The following is a 21,041-nucleotide window of genomic DNA, read 5'->3' on the forward strand; positions in this document are numbered from 1 at the left end:
CAAGCTGTTAAAGCCTAACAGTCAAAGGTGTTATGTAAACTGATTGGAGCTGATGCAACTAGAGCTGTTGTAGAGATTGTACCTGAGATCCCTTCCCATTGGGAGTGGGTTACTCATCATTACAACAAAATACTTGTTTGTCTTGTACAATTTAATTTATAGTTTAAATGGTTTAGGAATATTTGGCAGAAAAAAGTATATACACACCCTTCACCTTCAAATCTCTTTTAAACAGTTTATACTAAAAACCTGTCTGTTTATGTATTTGTAAACATTTAAGAACTCCTGCTTGAGTTTCTGATATATTTAGTAATCATTTTCTCTCATTTGGGTCTCCAGCAAAAGGACTTCGTGAGATCTTTAGAATGAAAGTTTCAGTGATTTTAAAGAAGGACTGCAATTCTGAAGAAGGAGAATGACCCAGTCCTGTGCAAGCCAATAAATAAAGGCAATTTAAAAAGTCAAATGGATTGTTTAATCACTCATTAATTTCAGGTATCATTTATGCTATGTCTGTATTCTACTATGGAACAGAACACAAGATATTTAGAAAAATATTTCTTTTTTTGCCATAAAATGAAAAGTAATTCTTACAAATATCCTATTTTGATAAAAAAAAAAAATAATAATAATAAAAAAAACCTTGAAATTATTTACAATTTTTTGGGTGAACTATCACCTCAGATATTGCAAGGTGAAGTGTTTAATTTCTGGGCAAAATGTTATTGCAAGAATAATAATAATTTCTTCTTTTTGAACTATGAATTGGCATGGCTAAAATCATTTCAATGTTTTGAGAGCATCATAAACTCAAAGTGCATACCATGAATGGCAAATTTATATTTGGCCCTGTCCTAAATAGCCTTCTAAACCCTCACAGTCTTCCTCTGAGTCCAGTCTTTTGTGGTGTAATGCCGCTTTGACTGTCAGTTAGAAGTCTACTGCGGACCTCGCCTTAGTGCAGGCTCAACAGAATTGTGCATCGAGGGCACGATTGGACATGAGCCAATCTACAAAAAAAGACACATCTATGGTCCATATTTATAACTGTGATGAAATATTTTACCATCAGAGAAAATACACCCTTCACTTTTAATGTCAGGGTTCCCACAGTCATGGAAAATCTTGATTTACTATGAAGTTAAAATGCATGGCTCCATGATCAACTGTAAAATATTTAGGGTCAGATTTACTGACAGCTTAATTTACTTTTATAAATGTTTTATTTTATTAGTGTCATGGTTGTTAATTTTTTTTTTATTATTTCTTCTGACCTTCAAATCAAAACAGACCCATGATTTTATGCCATGACATTGATAACTAGTATTTAATCACCTTTATGGGCTGATTCTGATAACGTTTTAATAATATTGTTCATTCGTATGAAATATATTTCATCTTATATATTTGGAACTGGACATTCTGTCACATTTATGTACACCCTTTTCATTCAAATTGAAAATAATGGAAAAGTCATTGATTTTCATAGGTAGCTAGGTATGGGAACCATGTTTTGAATGCTGTGTGTATGAGAGGCCTAGAGAAAAGAAGGTAGGTTAGATAGGTAATCATTGGCTTCATCAAATATAAGAAGAATAGGACAAACATTTGAGTATTCCTGTCAAACTCTATATCATAAAGCTACATGTTAAAAGAAAAAGAAAGTTAAAGGTCAACCTGGTCTTTCTGTGTTCTCTGCACTTTACTGACATAACGATTCTCTTGTGACCAATCAGCACTTTTACCTTTTATTTTTATTATTACCATGTTATCTGACCAAACGTGTAATGCTCTAGAGGGAGTATTAGCACTTAACACAAATGTTTGGCATCCATAATGATGTCTCCTTCAATGTAAAGTGTCTAGAGAGAAAAAAAAAATCCAAAGACTGAGTCAAAGTTCAGCCTTGTCTCTAGTGTCATCTGTGTTATGATGCAATAATTCTCCAAACTCTTTTCTGACCAATCAACACTTTTACCATGGCCTGTTTTTTGTTAAAATGTGTATCTCTCTTGAGAGTCTGTTAGCACTTGTCACAGACATTTGTCATCCATAGTCTCATTAAACATGCTGTTAAAGCCTAACAGTCAAAGGTGTTATGTAAACTGATTGGAGCTGATGCAACTAGAGCTGTTGTAGAGATTGTACCTCAGATCCCTTCCCATTGGGAGTGGGTTACTCATCATTACACCAAAATACTTGTTTGTCTTGTACAATTTAATTTATAATTTAAATTACTTTGGTATATCTGAGAGAACTTAATTTATGTGTACATGAACACAAAAGGCAATAATGTCAGGTACAACTAAAAATTCTTTAAGTTTCTTTATTTATTTCTATAGCACCACTGTTGGCGTATCTGTTAGATGGACATTTAAATACATGTTGCTGCAGTCTCAGTTCCCAGTTAGGATGTTTACACTAGTAGTTCAGACCAAAAAAAGATAAAGTAAATACATTTAGCAGTTAGCTTAGTGTTGCTTAGTGTCATTTTTAATGATGAACCTATAGATGGAAAACAAAGGGCATCGGACTACAATAACAACCTGATTGTACAGTCTTATGACTAGAGATGGGTATCGTTTGAATTTTACTGATCACGATTCTGATTATCGCTTCCAATCAGTTTAAATTCCAATAAGAAAACAAATCCAATATAAAAAAAAGATTATGTCAAACATTTATTCTGTATTAATATTAAAAATATTAAAGTGTTAAAGACAAGTAAAGACAAGTAAATAGTCAGTAATAAAATAGAAACAAATCAATTAATGACGTAAATAAATACACTGAACCAAATGTCAGGTCAGGTAATTAATTAATAATAATAATTCCTTTCATTTACATAGCGCTTTTCTAGGCACTCAAAGCGCTTTACATAGTCAGGGGATATCTCCTCATCCACCACCAGTGTGCAGCATCCACCTGGATGATGCGACGGCAGCCATATTGCGCCAGAACGCCCACCACACCAGCTTACTGGTGGAGAGGAGACAGAGTGATGAAGCCAATCAGCAGATATGGGGATTGTTAGGAGGCCATGATGGTCCGAGGCCAATGGGCGGATTGAGCCAGGATGCCGAGGTCACACCTCTACTCTTTTCGAAAGACATCCTGGGATTTTTACTGACCACAGAGAGTCAGGACCTCGGTTTAACGTCTCATCCGAAGGACGGTGCTTGTTGACAGTACAGTGTCCCCATCACTACACTGGGGCGCTAGGACCCACACAGACCACAGGGTGAGCACCCCCTGCTGGCCTCACTAGCACCTCTTCCAGCAGCAACCTAGTTTTCTCAGGAGGTCTCCCATCCAGCTTCTGACCAGGCTCAGCCCTGCTTAGCTTCAGTGGGCAACCGGTCTTGGGCTCCAGGGTGATACGGCTGCCGGTTACAAAAACTGTTATTAAAATTTTAAAAACACTACATAGTTTTCTTTTCAGAAGTAAAATATATATTAACAAAATATATTAGATATATTCAGTCAAGATCAGTGAATGATTTTATATTGTTCTTAGATTAACATTAATGACAGGCAGCACATTTATAAGCTGCTGTCTCTTCAACACCGAACGCGTGCAGCGCTAAAAATACTGTAGAAGCATTTTCTTTCTCATCGGTTTACGTTCACTTAAGACAAAAACGCCTGTGGTTAATGATATACTGATGTAGTTTTCTGTATACTGGTCGATAAATATGAAAGAAGTCAGTTTTGGCCCAGAACAAACTTTTCTACAGTGGAAATACATGGAACGGTTCGATAACGAACACAAACTGGGAACCTGCACCGTGACCGCTGTTCTCTGTGCATGCAAAAAAAAAAAAAAAAAAACTTTATTCAACCATTTGTCTCCTCTGCATCATCTAGAACCATTTTGGAAAGTATCCGCTGAATGCAAACTGCATCTGGTTTTCGGTGTCAGCTGCACCACACTGGGGGGGTTCGGGGGGGGGGGGGGGGGGGGTCCTTCCAGCTTTGAAGGACTGCGGTGACTTTAGGGTTCGGCAGGCGGAAGGAGCCATTGCAGAGTTATGTGGAGGTTCTCGGTGTAGGGTGAGCTGAGGAGATGGAGCGCATTTCTGCGGGAGCTGGATGACAAGGTTTGGGAAGTCTTTTTACTCTCTCAACCTAGAAAATCTGAATAATTTAAGAACAGTACGAGATTAATCAACTGAAAAAAAAAAAGAAGATCACAGCAAATTATTTCATCATCCAACCCCAGCATGCACTTGAAGTGGCATCGTGCCAGCTCATCCGGTTACAGAGCTCAACCTCAGACCACCCTGCTGCAAACCCCAGAGCACGTTCTCATCAGCAGTCCTCATTTAAGGTCTGTTCTTCTGTTACAGTTGTGTCTGAGGAAGGCGGACAGTTGCAAAACCAATAATCGTATTTACATTTTTATATATCTGTATGGCGATATATAGTATATGGTAGATTTGCAAATGGTATTGAAAATGATTAGTCGGCATGAAATCAGAAATGACCCTACTTAACTTTTTAGTGGACATTAGTCCAAGCTTGAAGCTTGCAAGTCAGTACACTGGAAAACAACTGGTCTGCCGGCTCCTGTTCTAGAATGGCATTCTTGCTCTGATGATGTCAATTTGCTTGGGGAAAATCCCTTTTGTTAAGTCATGTTGTAAGGACTTCTGTTTCCGGGGTCCAAGCCTAAAATCATTTCACTTGAAAATACTATTTCAACAGCCATTTATGAAAACTATTTAAATAATTTTACATATGTAAGATAAGCAATTAAAAATTTGCTGTGCACATGACATTCTCTTTGCTCAAAGTGTCTCCGACAATATTTTAGCCTAATCACTATCTGGCCTTCTGGGATTTCAGTATAGAGAATTTGGTTAGGGTTATAATTTTTCATGACATTGGGGGTGTATATTAACAAAGTTTGTTGTTTTCTTGGGGGGTTTGGTAGAGCGTTAGGACCCAAAAGCGGTGAAACTTAATATCATACAAGCAGATAATCTTAACCACTTCCTATCCAACCATGAATCTGCTATAAGCAAGAGGTGGAGTGGAAGTGTGCACCACAAACCCTGCCCTTTATTCATTATGCCATTTCACTTGGAAATACATTACAAAGTCAGTTGCAACTTCCGGTTCACAGGTACTTTGATATTGATATTTTTCAAGGTACTGAAGTTAGATATTCCTGTATTATGACCACTAATGCACGTACAAACCCGATTCCAAAAAAGTTGGGACACTGTACAAATTGTGAATAAAAACAGATGCAATGATGTGGAAGTTTCAAATTTCAATATTTTGTTCAAAATACAACATAGATAACATATCAAATGTTTATACTGAGAAAATGTATAATTTTAAGGGTAAAATTTCATGGCATCTCAAAAAAGTTGGGACAAGGACATGTTTACCACTGTGTGGCCTCCCCTCTTCGTTTTATAACAGTTTGCAAACATTTGGGGACTGAGAAGACAAGTTGCTCAAGTTTAGGAATAGGAATGTTGTCCCATTCTTGTCTAATACAGGCTTCTAGTTGCTCAACTGTCTTAGGTCTTCTTTGTCGCATCTTCCTCTTTCCTTATTATGATTCCTTTATTTATAATTCCAATGGGTGAAAGATCTGAACTGCACGCTGTCCATTTCAGTACCCGGATCCTTCATCTACGCACCCATGATGTTGTAATTGATACAGTATGTGGTCTGGCATTGTCATGTTGGAAATGAGACGACATCTGGATGGGAGCATATGTTGTTCTAGAACTTGGATATACCTTTCAGCATTGATGGTGCCTTTCCAGATGTGTAAGCTGCCCATGCCACATGCACTCATGCAACCCCATACAATCAGAGATGCAGGCTTCTGAACTGAGAGCTGATAACAACTTGGGATGTCCTTGTCCTCTTTAGTCTGGATGAAATGGCGTCCCAGTTTTCCAAAAAGGACTTCAAATTTTGATTCGTCTGACCACAGAACATTTTTCCACTTTGCCACAGTCCATTTTAAATTAGCCTTGGCCCAGAGAAAACGTCTGCGCTTCTGGATCATGTTTAGATATGGCTTCTTTTTTGACCTATAGAGTTTTAGCCGGCAACAGCGAATGGCACGGTGGATTGTGTTGACTGACAATGTTTTCTGGAATTATTCCTGAGCCCATGTTGTGATTTTCATTACAGTAGCATTACAAAAGGAAAAAAACACTCCTTACAATCCGATCAAAATTTTAGTTGGATCTGGCCAATTCAATCTGATTGACATGTTTACATGTGACTTTTTTTTATTCTGATTGTGCTTCTAGTCCTATTACGATCAGATTAGTAGTGTCCATGTAAAAGCAGCTACTGTTTGAGTGGAATGTAGGAAATATACCTTGTGTAAAATTTAACAGTTAAAGAAGTTCTGAATTGCACTCTTTCATTAAATTATTATTTGATTCGTTTCAGTAATTTAAAACTAAATCTGATTAATCCATAATATTTTACCAGTAGGTGGGTCTAAATGTGAATAATCAGATGTCATGTTGAATGGGTGGTCGCAGTATAAAACTGAGTCATGTCCGTGATTTGCTTCAGGAGGCCAAACTGGCAAGCATCCTTGAACAGATTTGGAATAGCTCTTTGATGAAGCACTGAGTCTACTCAAGATTGAGCTATTGCCAAAATGCTTAACTGGGGAGCGACAAACACGGACAATGAAACAATCCAATACTGCTTTCCGAACAACGAGTTGTCTTGTACCAAAAATGTAAAACCTGGAGCTGAGTATATTATGATGTACATATTCATTTCTACAGTATCAGTGTTTACTGTGTTTCTGAACCTGCTGGTGATCATCTCCATTGCTCACTTCAAACAGCTCCACACTCCAACCAATGTGCTGATCTTCTCTCTGGCAGTGGCTGATCTTATTGTGGGACTGATTGTTACGCCAGTACAGGGCATCAAATTAATTGAACCATGTTGGTTCTTTGGTGAAATATTTTGCTCAATATTTCATTTTATTTTCTATGTGGTTACTACAGCGTCTCTTGGTAATTTGATTGTTATATCTGTGGATCGCTACATTGCTGTGACTGACCCTTTGCGATATCCAGCAAGGGTCAATACTAACAAAGCAGTTTTTTCTGTTGTTGTAAACTGGGTATTTAACTGCATATATTCTTTTTTTCTTTTGTATGAGTCTATAATCTATCCAGAGAAAAATCATACATGTATTGGAGAATGTATGCTTATTATTAAGTTGGGATATATCATAACAGATGTCATAGTTACTTTAGTAACTCCATGTTGTTTAATAATATCTTTATATATGAAAATCTGCTTTGTAGCAAAACATCAAGCTGAGCATATAAATTCACTTTTAGACAAAAAAGTCAAATCGGAAAAAAAGGCTGCAAGAACCTTAGGGGTTGTTGTAATGGTTTATCTTCTTTGTTGGATACCATACTACATAGCCGCTCTTACGCTTGGGCAAGACTCAGGTGACACTCTTGTAATTAATATAATGTACTGGATTTTATGCATGAATTCATGCTTGAATCCACTTATTTATGCTATGTTTTATAGATGGTTTCGAATATCGACAAAATACATTTTGACTCTGAAAATATTTGAACCTTCATCAAAATACTTAAATTTGTTCATGCAAGAGAAATGATTTTATGCTAATATTTTGCTGTTGCATGACTGTAAAACATGTAATGCACACATAAGAGAGAGATAGTTCACCCAGGAATGAAAATCATTATTTGTTCACCATCATACTGTTTCAACTCTTTGACTGTCTTTCTTCCGTGGAATACGAAACATACTTTGAGAAACATCTCAGCATTCTTTAAAATATATATTATTCCACAAAAGAAATGGATACCAGTTTGAAATGACACAAAGTTGACTACATGATGTCAGAGTTTAGATTTTTGGGTGAATTATAGCCTAAAGTTTACTTGTTTCCAAAAAGAAGATTTTGCATTCTAATGTGATCTTCCTTGTGGTTTTGAAATGTTTAGGTACAGTGTCTAATGATTACTGTAGACCACAGTGATAGATCTGAGGCTTTCAAATCATTATCATCTAAAGAAACGTCTTAGAATTTATTAACTCAAAAGTGGAAAACTGGTGCAAACACAAATCATGTGTAGACATTAAGAATTATGCTGATAAATAGAGAGAGTTAATCACAAAGTTTGTTTTGGCCTGCTTAGCTGTGCAAAGGCTAAATCAGTTCTAAGACTTCTAAGAAATGGCAGTAATTGAGAGAGAATGCAGTTGTTTTTGCTAAGTTCAAGTAGTTTTTCAGAGATAATCTTGATTTAAGTGAGAGACTTAGCGTTGAGCCCTGAGGATTTTTTTTGCCACTGGCCTAGTGGGACGGGTGGTCACAATTTCTTAAATAAGAGATGACAACAGGGAAATGATGGATGAAATTACAAAACATTTGTGAGACTGATATGTGATGATATTGGACAGTTATCACATCTTTCATGTTTCCTCTTTTCCTACTAGTGCCTCTGAACTTATTTAACACAAAGCTATGAAGAGAGATTACAGAAGCTGTGAAGAGCAGAGTTTCAGAGTTTTTTTAAATAGGTGATGCTGTAATTACTGACTTTAAATATTAGCCAATTTACTTTACTTTCATTTAAATGGACCTAAAGTACACAAGTCGTGGGAACTGATGAGGTCATTGTCACAGGGGAGGAGTGGCGAACTCCTGGGGGAGGGGGGATTTGTCATGTGATACAGCAGCTACGATAGCACTGATATAGGCTTGTTTTATTCATTTATTCATTTATTTTTATTTAAAACAATTCCAAACATGCTTAATATATCAGGAAATATCTCAAATCTCAAATATGCGTTTTGCACCTTTGTAGATTGTTATTTGATCAATAAATGGTGATGTGAAAGTAGTGTAATCTATTAAATGCACATAAAAAAGTGCCATATATATATATATATATATATATATATATATATATATATATATATATATATATATATATATATATATATATATATATGAAGAGTTCAGATGCAAAAGCCTCTAAATGCCATCTGAAATTTTCATCTAAAATTTTGATTTTTATCAGGCTCCTATATTTATGTTCAGTTATTTTACTTTAATAGCCTGGAAAAGGACCTGCACATTGCAATTAAAGTAAAATGACTCAACCTAAGCATAGGAGCTTGATAAAAATCCTAAATTTAGATGAAAATTTCAGATGGCATTTAGAGGCTTTTGCATCTGAACTCTTCATATATATATATTATACTTTTTCCAGCCTTTAAGAGTAAATTTATAATTTTCACTTGCTGTTGTGCAACATCACAATACAGGGAGATGCAAAGGACAAGATCAGGTCACTGGCTCTCCAGGCAATACTCATCATATAAGGGCACTCTCCATAGCACACTTCTGTTTTGTGAAAAGTGTCAAAATATCCGTTGTTAGTTACAATGGCAGTGTTGTAAGCTAAGGAAACAAAACCAGCAGAGAATGATGCTCATTAAAGTTTTAGTGGTGGTTATTTTCTGTGGGTACTGTAAAGGACAACACACAGCCACATAACGATCGACAGCAATTAAAACTAAATTACAGAGAGATGCTGATAGGAGCAATCCAAGGGTATTTATAAACACTCCAAAAAAAAATTTCTCCAAAAAAACAGCATTGTATTTATGTTTGGAGCATTTTCCCTTGATACATGATGAGTTGATGGCAGGAAAGCAATATTGAGTCTCATGAACTTCAGTCTCATAGGCCAGGTGTGAGAGTTTGTTCTGCTTTCCTTACTGTCCTTTTATTTATAGTGTCTGGATTAGACTGGCCAACCCATCTATGGCTCAGTCTAAAATTCTGTAATGACATTGTCTCGTGCCTCCTCCATCTAATAATAATAATAAAAAATATTTTAGGAAGAGTACTCATATTAGATGAAAGCATATAGAAACACATGGAATATATCCACCTTTTTCCTGACGTAAAAATTGGCCCTACCATTTGTAAATTCTATGGGTCTGGCTTCCAGTCTCATTTGCATCAAGCTATATTTAGATGTACAAAAGAGTTCATTTTGCTGCTTGATATTGACAGTTGATGTGACCTATCATATCATTTTAATCTGTTTATTGTCATTATTAATACTGTTATTCTTGACTAAGAACACACTGGTTTGTACTGCAGACAGTTTTTCCATTTACTGCTCAATGTTATTCTCCTCATTATGAACATATAGCAGCTAATGAAACAGAAGTCTCAGCCATAGACTTACTTCCACATTGAGGTCAAAGGTGGATAGGGCCTGATGATTTATGATAAATTATATATAAAAATATAATATAAAAAATAGGAAAAATGTTAACTGAATTCATAGTGCCCTACATAGTTCCACAAATACTGTGAAGCTTTAAGAAAATTAAAGATAAGTCCTGGAAATTTAATAGCCTATTCCAGTTTTACTAGAGGTTTTAGTTTTAGACCAGATGGTGGATCAGCACCTAGAAAGGACCTCTACAGCCCTAAAAAGACAGCAGAGCTCGGGACATCTAGAGACCCAGATACAGATCCCCTGTAAAGACCTTGTCTCAGAGGACCACCAGGACAAGACCGCAGGAAACAGATGATTCTTCTGCACAATCTGACTTTGCTGCAGCCTGGAATTGAACTACTGGTTTCGTCTGGTCAGAGGAGAACTTTCTCCTGGGTTTCTCCCAAGGTTTTTTTCTCCATTCTGTCACCGATGGAGTTTCGGTTCCTTGCCGCTGTCGCCTCTGGCTTGCTTAGTTGGGGTCACTTCATTTACAGCGATATCGTTGACTTGATTGCAAATAAATGCACAGACACTATTTAAACTGAACAGAGATGACATCACTGAATTCAATGACCTGCATTTAACTGTCATTTTGCATCATTGACACACTGTTTTCCTAATGAATGTTGTTCAGTTGCTTTGACACAATGTATTTTGTTTAAAGCGCTATATAAATAAAGGTGACTTGACTTACTAGAATCTAGTAATCTCTTTTGCTCTTTCTTTTGCTCTTTTTGCTCTTTATTAAAAGCCCTCTTAGCAGATGGCCTGAGAAGATTTTAATGCAGAATTAATATTACGTGCAGTATTCAGGTGTTTCTCGTGAAGGTTATATTTCAATTCTTTCTCATTTTTTTTAAATCAAATTTTTATTGTTATTTTAGCATCTTTTAAATCTCTTTTTGAAATATCCCCAGTTCTAATCAGCAAACCTCTAATCTTCTCCAAAGTTTCACCCAAAGTCTTGCTTTCTTTTGAACCATGAATATGCACAGTGAACAATTTGAGATGCATCACTTTTACAAGTGAACACCCAATCTTGCTTATAGCAGCTGTAAGGTTAGAATTAAATTCTTGTGAAGAATGACATTTTGAAATGAATACTTTATGTGATGGTGGGTAACATGACATAACAAATTAACACTAAATTTAATATTTTATTCTCCAGTTGTTCAAATAAAATAGCACAATGGATATAAACATGATAATTAAGTTTCCTGACAAATTGACAAAAATTTACAGGTTTGCTTTGAGAAGAAGCAAGAGAAATTGAAATGTGAAAATTTTGGTTAATAATTAATGTTCTAATAACACTATTAACACAACATGTGAGGCAGTGTTGCTGTTTAAATTTCTCCCTTTGGCTGAAATGTCACAGTTAGGCAGAAGAACTCAAGTAAACAATACATTTATTTATTTGAGACATAGATTTATTATGGATTTTTATTATGGATTGTCTATTTAAAAATTATCTCAAATGCATTCTAAATGACAATATATAGTGTACTTCATTAGGGATTGCTTTATTGGTTTGAAGCACAAATAGTGTTAAAAATATCATGAATGATGATTTGTAAAAATATCGACCCGAGAGGATGCTGGTTGAAATATTCTAAAAGTTAAGATGTATTTAATTGATTTTCTAAACCAGGGGTAAAATAAAGCATAGATAAGAGGATTCAGACATGAGTTAACATATAAGACCCATACTAGACAATAGAGTATGGTGGGCGGTATTGCACTGTTTTCAGATAGAGTCAAGATATAGTATGGAATCCAGCAAAGCAGATGAACTGCCACATTGATTCCTAATGTCAGAGCAGCTTTGGTCTCAGATTTCCTCCTTACTGAACCTCCCATTACACATTTACCTCTCTTCATTAGAGAGTTTATGACTTTCACCTGCTTTTGTGCAACATAAAATATCCTTAAATATAAAGTTATGATCACGGTACAGGGAAACAGGAAGCAGAATATTAAATCATTTACTCTCCACTCATATGTAATCATGATGTTACATTCACCATAACACACATCTGCTCTGTGTGAGAAACTTATTGCAATTGCAATATTATAAGCCAAAGAAAAAAACCAGCAAAGACAGATAACAATTAACATTCTAGTCATGGATATTTTCTGTGGGTACTGTAAAGGGTGACACACAGCCACAAAACGATCAATGGCTATTAAAACTGAACTACTGAGAGATGCTTGGAGGACCAGTCCTATGATTAACACAAACAGACTACAGAAAGTGTCTCTGAAGTACCAGCAAGTCTCAATCAACTTGATGGCCTCTATAGGTATGACAATAAGTCCAATAAGCATGTCGGAAACAGCAAGAGAGAGAATGATCAGGTTGGTTGGAGTGTGAAGTTTCTTGAAGTGAGAGATTGAGATGATCACCAGCAGATTCAGAAACACAGTTAATGCTGACAGCAATGAGAAAAACACATATAAAACATTGTATTCATGTCTGGAGCGTTTTCCCTTGGTACATGATGAGTTGATTCCAGGAAAGCAGTATTGAGTCTCGTGATCCTCAGTCTCATAGGCCATGAGTGAGTCTCCTCCTCTTAGGAGTTTGTTCTTCTCTCCTTACTGTCGTTTAATTTATAGTGTCTTGATTAGACTGGCCAACCCATCTATGGCTCAGTCTAAAATTCTGTAATGACATTCTCCCCTGCCCCCTCCATCTAATAAAAAAAAAAAAAAAGAAAAAAAAAAAAGATTTTAAGAAGAGTACTCATATTACATGAAAGCATACATGGAATATATCCACCTTTTTCCTTAGGTAAAAATGGGCCTTACCATTTGTAAATTCTATGGGTCTGGCTTCCGGTCTCATTTGCATCAAGCTATATTTAGATGTACAAAACAGTTTGTTTTACTGTTTGATATTGTCGGCTGATGTGTCCCATCATATCATTTTAATATGTTATTGTCATTATTAATACTGTTATTCTTAATTAAGAACACACTGGTTTGAACTGCAAACAGTTTTACCTTTTACTGCATGTTGTTATTCTCCTCGTTCCCCTTCAGGTACCCGAGCTGCATCCGAAAACACTATGGCAATGCCCTTCAGCATGACCAGCTCTGAATAATATGTGAATTCAGTCTCATGAATGGGCGTGACGTCAAATCAATCAATCAATCAATCAATCAATCACCTTTATTTATATAGCGCTTTAAACAAAATACATTCAAAGCGTCAAAGCACTGAACAACATTCATTTGGAAAACAGTGTCTCAATAATGCAAAATGATAGTTAAAGGCAGTTCATCATTGAATTCAGTTATGTCATCTCTGTTCAGTTTAAATAGTGTCTGTGCATTTATTTGCAATCAAGTCAATGATATCGCTGTAGATGAAGTGACCCCAACTAAGCAAGCCAGAAGCGACAGCGGCAAGGAACCGAAACTCCATCGGTGACAGAATGGAGAAAAAAACCTTGGGAGAAACCAGGCTCAGTTGGGGGGCCAGTTCTCCTCTGACCAGACGAAACCAGTAGTTCAATTCCAGGCTGCAGCAAAGTCAGCCTGGAATGGGTGTCATATGTGGGTGACGTAGCGACCAGGAAGCTATAAAAGCACATGAGGTGGAACGAGCGTCAGCTTTTTGTCATTCAGCTTATTGTCATTTTGTCAGAGAAGTTTTTGGGCTAAAGCAGGCAGTGTTCAGGCAGTTGTGTTTTCCCTGCTCTTGATAATATATAGGTGTAGGGACACATGCAGTATGTTGTCTGCTTGAGAGCGAAGCCAGTAGAATCAGTGCTCGAGGGAGTTTATGGCCCGCGATGCGACCGTTTGTTACTGCTTTGTTTCACTCTCAGAAGGCTGTCTTTGAGGAGGGAGCCTTCACTAGCGTTTCTCGCGGTGCCGGTCCTTCTTTTACACAAGCAATATTATGAACTAATATTATATTGAGCAGCATTAATGAGGAGCGTAGCATGCACAGTCGGCTCTAGAAGAAAAATAAGGGGACTGATTGTGCGTCTCCGCTCTCGTGCTTGTAATCTTGCGATTCCTGTCCAGCTGTTGCTGAGGCACGACGGCGACTAAGTTCGCAGGGATTGCACGAGATCTGGCAGACAGGTTGGAGACGGTTCTTCCTATCTCCACCAGCATTCCCTAGATTTAGAACTCGTTTTTGAGGCTTGAAAGCCCACGCCTCTGACTGTGAACTTAGTGAAGCATCTATTTATCTCCGAGGAGATTAATATTGTTTATATTGTGTGACTAAGCAACTTGCGTGCTGCCGAGGCAACACGTGTACTACATAATTTTCGGTTTTAATGTGAATTTTATCACACCAGACTGTGTTTACTCGTTTGGTTTTTTGGCTCCATTTAATAATGAGGAATTAAATAAGGCATTTATCTGACTATGAGAAGTTAGATAGCCTATATCACTTCGATATGAATTGTATCACAAGCCAGACCATATTTACTCATCTGATTGATTGATGGCATTTAATTCTGAGGAATATAATGGCTGATCACTTTGAGAAGTTATATATACAAGATCACATGGGATATAAAATTTGAGTAAGAACACATGTTTAACTCTCTTCCTTATTCCTCACATACACAATTATATATAGCATGTATAACCAGCAGTGAAATGTGAGTATCATGTTCCTATCTTGTTCAAGCTCCTCATTCTGGGGGTGTCACTTCTCGTACTCCCCAGAGGCTAGAGTCAGAGTGATGCTCCCAGGCTGAAGGCTTTGAGCAGTTCTGAACCTGCATCCTGCATCCTTGCTACATGTGGTACTGCCCTGAGCAGGCTCTGGTCAATCGAGTCTTCCTAGCAGATGACGTGGGTCTGAGGGCCATCATTTTTATCAGGAGACTTCAGCTTTGAGAGTCCTGATACTGTGGCTCAGGACCTCGGAGGGCAGGCCCCTCTGGGGACGAGCGGTGTGCACCGCATTAAACGGTGTCCGTCTCTCCTCAGTGCCCTCAGGAGATCGATCTGCCAACCCTGCCCGTGTTTCAGGGTGCAGCGGTCTCCGGCGAGCGCTTCTCTCAGTTACTGCCTGTAAACGTAGCGGTGCTTAGATGCCCGTGACCTCCGAGGAGGTCTCTATAGCAGCTAGTTAAACTTTCCCCTGCTGGTTCACCACTTCAGGGCAATGAACCAGCAGCTCTAATTACACCAGAGGTCAGTCTCGAGAGACTGGTTCTCTTAGTAGACAATTTAGCAGCATGGAAATTGCCAAACATGTCTCAGTGGGTCCTGCACACTGTAGTGAGAAGCCACAGAATCCAGTTTGGTTTTCCTCTGCCTCATTTCAATTGGGCTTTTTCCACCCTGGTGGGCCCTGAGCAGGCTCTGGTAATGTACTTCACTATTCCGAGGAAGGATAAAGGGTTGCGTCCTGTTTTAGATCTACATCTTTTGAACTGCTCAGTCAGGTGACTGAAGTTCAGCATGCTTACACTAAAAGCCTACTGTAAATGAGACGCCTACAGTGGTGGCTCAAGACCAAGGGGTTCTCCCTGAGGGGAAACCTGATTGCATGCTCAAGGTCACGCGGAAGTCCTACGTGGCTTAAACATTTAGATGAGATCTTGGTTCTTGTCTCAGGGCCCAGTGCATGGAGCTCCTTGTCGCTGCGTGTTTCTAGCGATGGATGCACAAAAACACAGCGGTGGTCTCTTATATCAACCACCAAGGGTGGCTGTGATCATCCTCCAATCCAGAACTCCCTCCATGAGGAAAACTGTATGCCTTGAGGTAGAAACCTTTCACCTCCTGGTGCGAAGACTGCCAGTTTGACCGAGTTATTTGCCCAGTTGGGACAGTTCTGGAGGTCCTGCGGGCCCTTCTCTCTGCAGAGTTGACCCACTCCACCCTGAGGGTCTACGTGGTGGCCAGTACAGCCTACCCTCTAGTTACATGTTTCCTCTGCTGTGCACTGAGGCTAAGGCCTCCGGCCAGAAGAAGCTTATGCTAAGTGGTTGATCAGGATGCTATCCTAAAACCTTGAGTCCTCTGATCTTCCCTCACCATTAGGAGTCAAGGCTCACTCGAACTGAAGTATGGCAGCCTCCAAGGCCTTCTTGTCAGGTGTGTCTATACAGGACAACTGCAATGCAGCTGGACGGTCCATGCCCTCACATTCATCAGATCGTATGGTTTAGATCTGCGAGCTACTCACGGCTCTTCTTTCTCTTGCCTTAGCTGTACTCCTTGTATACACACTAGGCAGGGACTTGCAAGTCCGGCAGCGTGGGCATTTTTGTTCCCATAGTGTTTTCGGACACAGCTCGAGTTCCTGAAGGGGAACATCCCAGGTTATGAATGTAACCATGGTTCCCCGAAGGGAACGAGATGCTGCGTCTCAAGGCCATACTTCAAGCATCCCTGCCAGAGTTCACTTCATTCTTAGAAGCTGATATTTATTCCACCTCATGTGTATTATAGCTTCCTGGTTGCTATGTCACCAGCCTATGACGTCGCGCCCATTTATGAGACTGATTTCACATATTATTCAGAACTGGTCAAGCTGAAGGGCATTCCCATAGCGTTTTCAGATGCAGCATCTGTTTCACCCATAGACTTACTTCCATGTTGAGGAAAAAGTTGGATAGGGCCTAATGATTTATGATAAATTATATATGAAAAATTAAAGACAAGACCTGGAAATGTAATAGCCTATTTCAGTTTTACTACACAGTAAAAAACGTTGGGTTGTTTTTTTAACCTAACCGCTGGGTTACACATATTGGGTCAATGTGTTGGGTTATCTAAAAATTTGTCTGGTCATTTTTTTTTCGTCGTTGGGTTATTTTTAGTTGTAACCCAACTGTTGGGTTAAATATGTTTCCTGCTTTATTCTGTTTATATTTTAACGGTCCAGTCAGAGACTCAGCGTGGACATCAGCTGCAGCCTGATTATGAAGGGTAAGTAACTGTTAATATAATCGTATGATGTATATATTTTTTCATACGTTAAAAAAGTTTGTATTCCCTTTAGTCCGTTTGTTTACCTCAGAGAATCAGATCGATTGTAAATGAATGCTGGCATTAATAACATTACATGAACAGATTATCTGCAAAACTTTTTAGACAAGTATTACTTAAAGTTAATAAAAATGTTTGGTGAAATGTGAAAGTTTGACGAAATCATTAGAATTAAGCTAGAAAAGCCGAACGGATTTGACCAGTGAATGAAGCTGCTCGAGCAAGCTGAGCTCACACACATCAGTCATGCGACAGACAACAGACTCCGTGAGAATCGTTTATGAACCTGCAATTTTCTGTTCAAAACCTAGACGAAAGAAAAGCGCACAGTCGTGAGGTTATCTGTTCTTTCAGCGGAAATTTATAGCAGTGCACCAAATTTACATAATGTTACTCCTACAACTAACCCTTAAGAGGGGAGCGTAAAACAGAAGCCATATTCGTCTTAGCGCACCAGCACTAACTAATTGTACAGTAAAAGTGTTTTTATGGTTTATTCAAATTGAATATTATTATGCATCTATTAGAATACCCTATAATTACAGCAGTTTCTCTTATGAAGCTAGATTGATTAACATGTTTTTAAATGTGTTGTACTAAATTTGTTTATACTTATGTTTTGGACAATGGACTTTTTTGTGAAGGAAAAATTGCAACAATAGAATTTCTGCCTGTTAATTGAAACATTTCAAGGTAAGTAACCTATTTAAATTAATGATACATAAGTTTTCAATTTTACTTAGACCCATGACTTCCAAAAATTATGAAAAAAGACAAGTGAGGTGAAATAGCTGCATTGCCGTATTTAGTCCAACATAGCTTCCTTTCATTTACAGTGTACGTTTGTTCCTCCCTACAAGTCCAAATCAGTTAAAGGGTAAAGGGTGGTAAAATTTACTCACATTAGCCGCAAATATTGCCACAAATTTTCTGGAGGGAGTGAAAACTGGTTTAGTCTGTCTCTTAGTGCATATGATAGTAAATTCCCACAAAGACTGTAAACATTTTAACTGTTCTGTGCAGTATTAGTTCTTTCTTTAGTTTCATTTTGGTTTGTATAAGTAGTTCATTTGTGACACCTTGTGGTGAAAATCGTTATTACAATACTCAGTAGAACGCAACAGGAAGCTCGTAAAACAGTAGAAGAAGAGTCGTTTTCTGTGATCTGCGTTTTAGATTCTGTCTAATCCTTGGAGTAGATACGACCGTAAGTTATAAATTTCATATTGAAAATAACTGCAATAATGTTGTGTTAATTTAATTAAAAGCTGGTCGTTATTAAGACGTTTAGAGATTGATGTTTGATTCTGAAATATAGCGTGATCTGACAGCTAATATGCTAATAAGGTTACATAGTCGCATTTTTCTTCAAAGACATAATTCGGTTGTTTATTTTGTTGTTTAATTCTGTAAACAGATGTTTGTGAATGTGAAAATGTCCATGCTATTTTGTAAATCATTTTGTAATTTGTATTTTTGTGTTTCTTTCAGTTTTACAGTAAAGTAAAGTGCATCACATAAGCACAATGAAGAACGTGTGATGAAGCTTTATTCCTGTTAGCTATCTGTCAGTCTTTGGTTTAGAACACCATTGCCAGGGCAGAATAGTAAAAGGTCGACTGCACAGCGGGTGAAGACAAACAATCAGGATTCCGTCCAGCTTACATGTAATACTACATTATCAAGATGGATGAGTCACAGCCTCGCAAGAAACAAGAGGAAGTTGACCAACCTTTAGAAACAAGATCACGGTCAAGCAGATCACGTCGTTCGAGTAGATCTTCGGCTAGTGCAGCTGCGACCACAGCAAGAGCTAAAGCAGCCGCATGCAAAGTAAAGGCCTCTTATGCCGAAAAGGAAGCCATCATGATGAGAGAAAGAGCTCAAATTGAAGAGCATCAACAGAAAGCACTGGCTGAGACAGCTCGCAGAAAAGCAGAAGTTGAAGCTGATTTATACGTGTTACAACTGCAAAAAGAAGCTGTAGCAGCATCTACAGAGGCAGAAGTTTATGAAGCTGCAGTTTATGAAGAAGACGGAGCAAGTGTCGATCTAGAAAAAGAATCATGCATCTCAAGTAGAATTGAACGCACAGAAGAGTATGTGCAGAAACATTCTCAGCAAAGAAATTCTCCTAATTTGACTCCTAATTCACAACATGAAAGTGAGGGTTCAAGTTATGTGACACGGAGTTATGTTGCAGGCTCACTAAGTTCTCTCCCTCCAACAGTGAAGGAGGAATTGAATGCAGAGACAATTCCTATGAAGCAGGAACAGACAACTCCCACACAACACAACTTCCAGTGTTCTCGTTCGAATGTAAAAGTTGAGCCATATGATGGAGCTGATGAAGTAAAGCATCAAAAATATCCAGTACGAAAGCAACGTGACTCCTGCCTGCCCTCTCAAGTTCCTGCTGAGTGCTTTACTCCAGCACCACCATCACCTCATGCAAACGACTTTACTACATATTTGCTGAAGAAAGAAATGGTGAGTTCTGGCTTGTTCCAATTTGATGACTGTCCAGAAAATTACTGGGCGTGGAAAACGTCTTTTCGAGCTGTAACCAGTGAACTCAATATAGCTAGTAGAGAGGAGATAGATCTTCTTGTCAAATGGCTTGGTCCTGATTCATCGAGTCATGCCAAACGAATCAAATCAGTTCATGTCAGTGATCCTGCCTTAGGAGTTCGTATGATATGGCGTCGCCTGGAGGACTGCTATGGGTGTCCAGAGGTCATCGAGCAGGCGATGTTAAAGAGACTTGACACTTTTCCTCGCATCACAATCAAAGACAACCATCGTCTGAGAGATCTTGGGGACTTGCTACTCGAGCTGCAGTCAGCAAAAGAAAGTGGTCGTTTACCTGGTCTTGCTTACCTTGACACAGCGCGGGGAGTCAACCCCATCATTGAAAAACTCCCATTCAGTCTTCAAGATAAGTGGATTACGCAAGGTTCCAGGTACAAAGAAGACCATAATGTATACTTTCCTCCTTTCAGCTTCTTTGTTGAATTTGTTTGTAGACAAGCAAGAACTAGAAATGACCCTAGTTTTGCTCTTACTTCAACTGGCTACTCAAACAATACAAAATCAGACGGAGCTGCCAAGTTGAGTAACAGAACTTCTGTCTTCGTCAAGAAAACTGAAATAATGGCTGCGCAACCAAACCAAGACAGAAACTTAGACAAGAATGTAGATCCAGACAAGTTTTGTACCATACACAATAAACCTCATCCACTTTACAAGTGTCGCACATTCAGGAGCAAACACCTAGATGAACGAAAAGCACATTTGAAGGAAAAGTTTATCTGTTTTAGATGTTGTGCTTCCACTAAGCATGTTGCAAGAGACTGCAGAGCATCTGTTAAGTGCAGAGAATGCAACAGTGACCGACACATTGCAGCCATGCATCCGGGTCCTGCCCCGTGGTCCATTGAGGTGTCTGTATCAACTGCAGATCAAAACATGGAAAAAACAGATGAAGACACTGCTGAGGTAAACAACAAGTGCACTGAGATTTGTGGAGATGCTAGTAGGCCCAAGTCATGTTCAAAGATTTGTCTCGTAAATGTTTATCCCTCTAATCAACGTGAAAGAGTCAAACGCATTTATGCTGTACTGGATGAACAGAGTAATAGATCATTAGTGAAGTCACAGTTCTTTGATCTGTTCAACATCGTTAGCAGTTCTTCCCCCTATACATTGAAGACGTGTTCAGGTATAGTTACTACGGCGGGGAGGAAAGTAAATGGATTCTCTGTTGAA

General features: G+C 38.3%; 2 protein-coding genes across 2 annotated transcripts; one reads left to right on the plus strand and one right to left on the minus strand.

The window, feature by feature from the left end:
• The first annotated feature begins 6,646 nt into the window (after positions 1 to 6,646).
• Positions 6,647 to 7,642, plus strand: LOC128020680 (trace amine-associated receptor 13c-like). Its single transcript, XM_052607284.1, has one exon. It carries the CDS (start codon positions 6,647 to 6,649, stop codon positions 7,640 to 7,642), a length of 996 nt encoding a protein of 331 aa, XP_052463244.1.
• A 4,213-nt stretch (positions 7,643 to 11,855) lies between these two features.
• Positions 11,856 to 12,857, minus strand: LOC128020606 (trace amine-associated receptor 13c-like). The gene has a single exon (XM_052607227.1). It carries the CDS (start codon positions 12,855 to 12,857, stop codon positions 11,856 to 11,858), a length of 1,002 nt encoding a protein of 333 aa, XP_052463187.1.
• Positions 12,858 to 21,041: the final 8,184 nt, after the last annotated feature.

Source organism: Carassius gibelio, chromosome A10, assembly GCF_023724105.1.
Source record: "Carassius gibelio isolate Cgi1373 ecotype wild population from Czech Republic chromosome A10, carGib1.2-hapl.c, whole genome shotgun sequence".
NCBI lineage: Eukaryota > Metazoa > Chordata > Actinopteri > Cypriniformes > Cyprinidae > Carassius > Carassius gibelio.

What these genes read in the sequence shown, in the direction of transcription:
- LOC128020606 (XM_052607227.1), bottom strand. Translation starts at nt 12,857, where the DNA reads ATGGCCTATGAGACTGAGGATCACGAGACTCAATACTGCTTTCCTGGA.
- LOC128020680 (XM_052607284.1), top strand. Translation starts at nt 6,647, where the DNA reads ATGCTTAACTGGGGAGCGACAAACACGGACAATGAAACAATCCAATAC.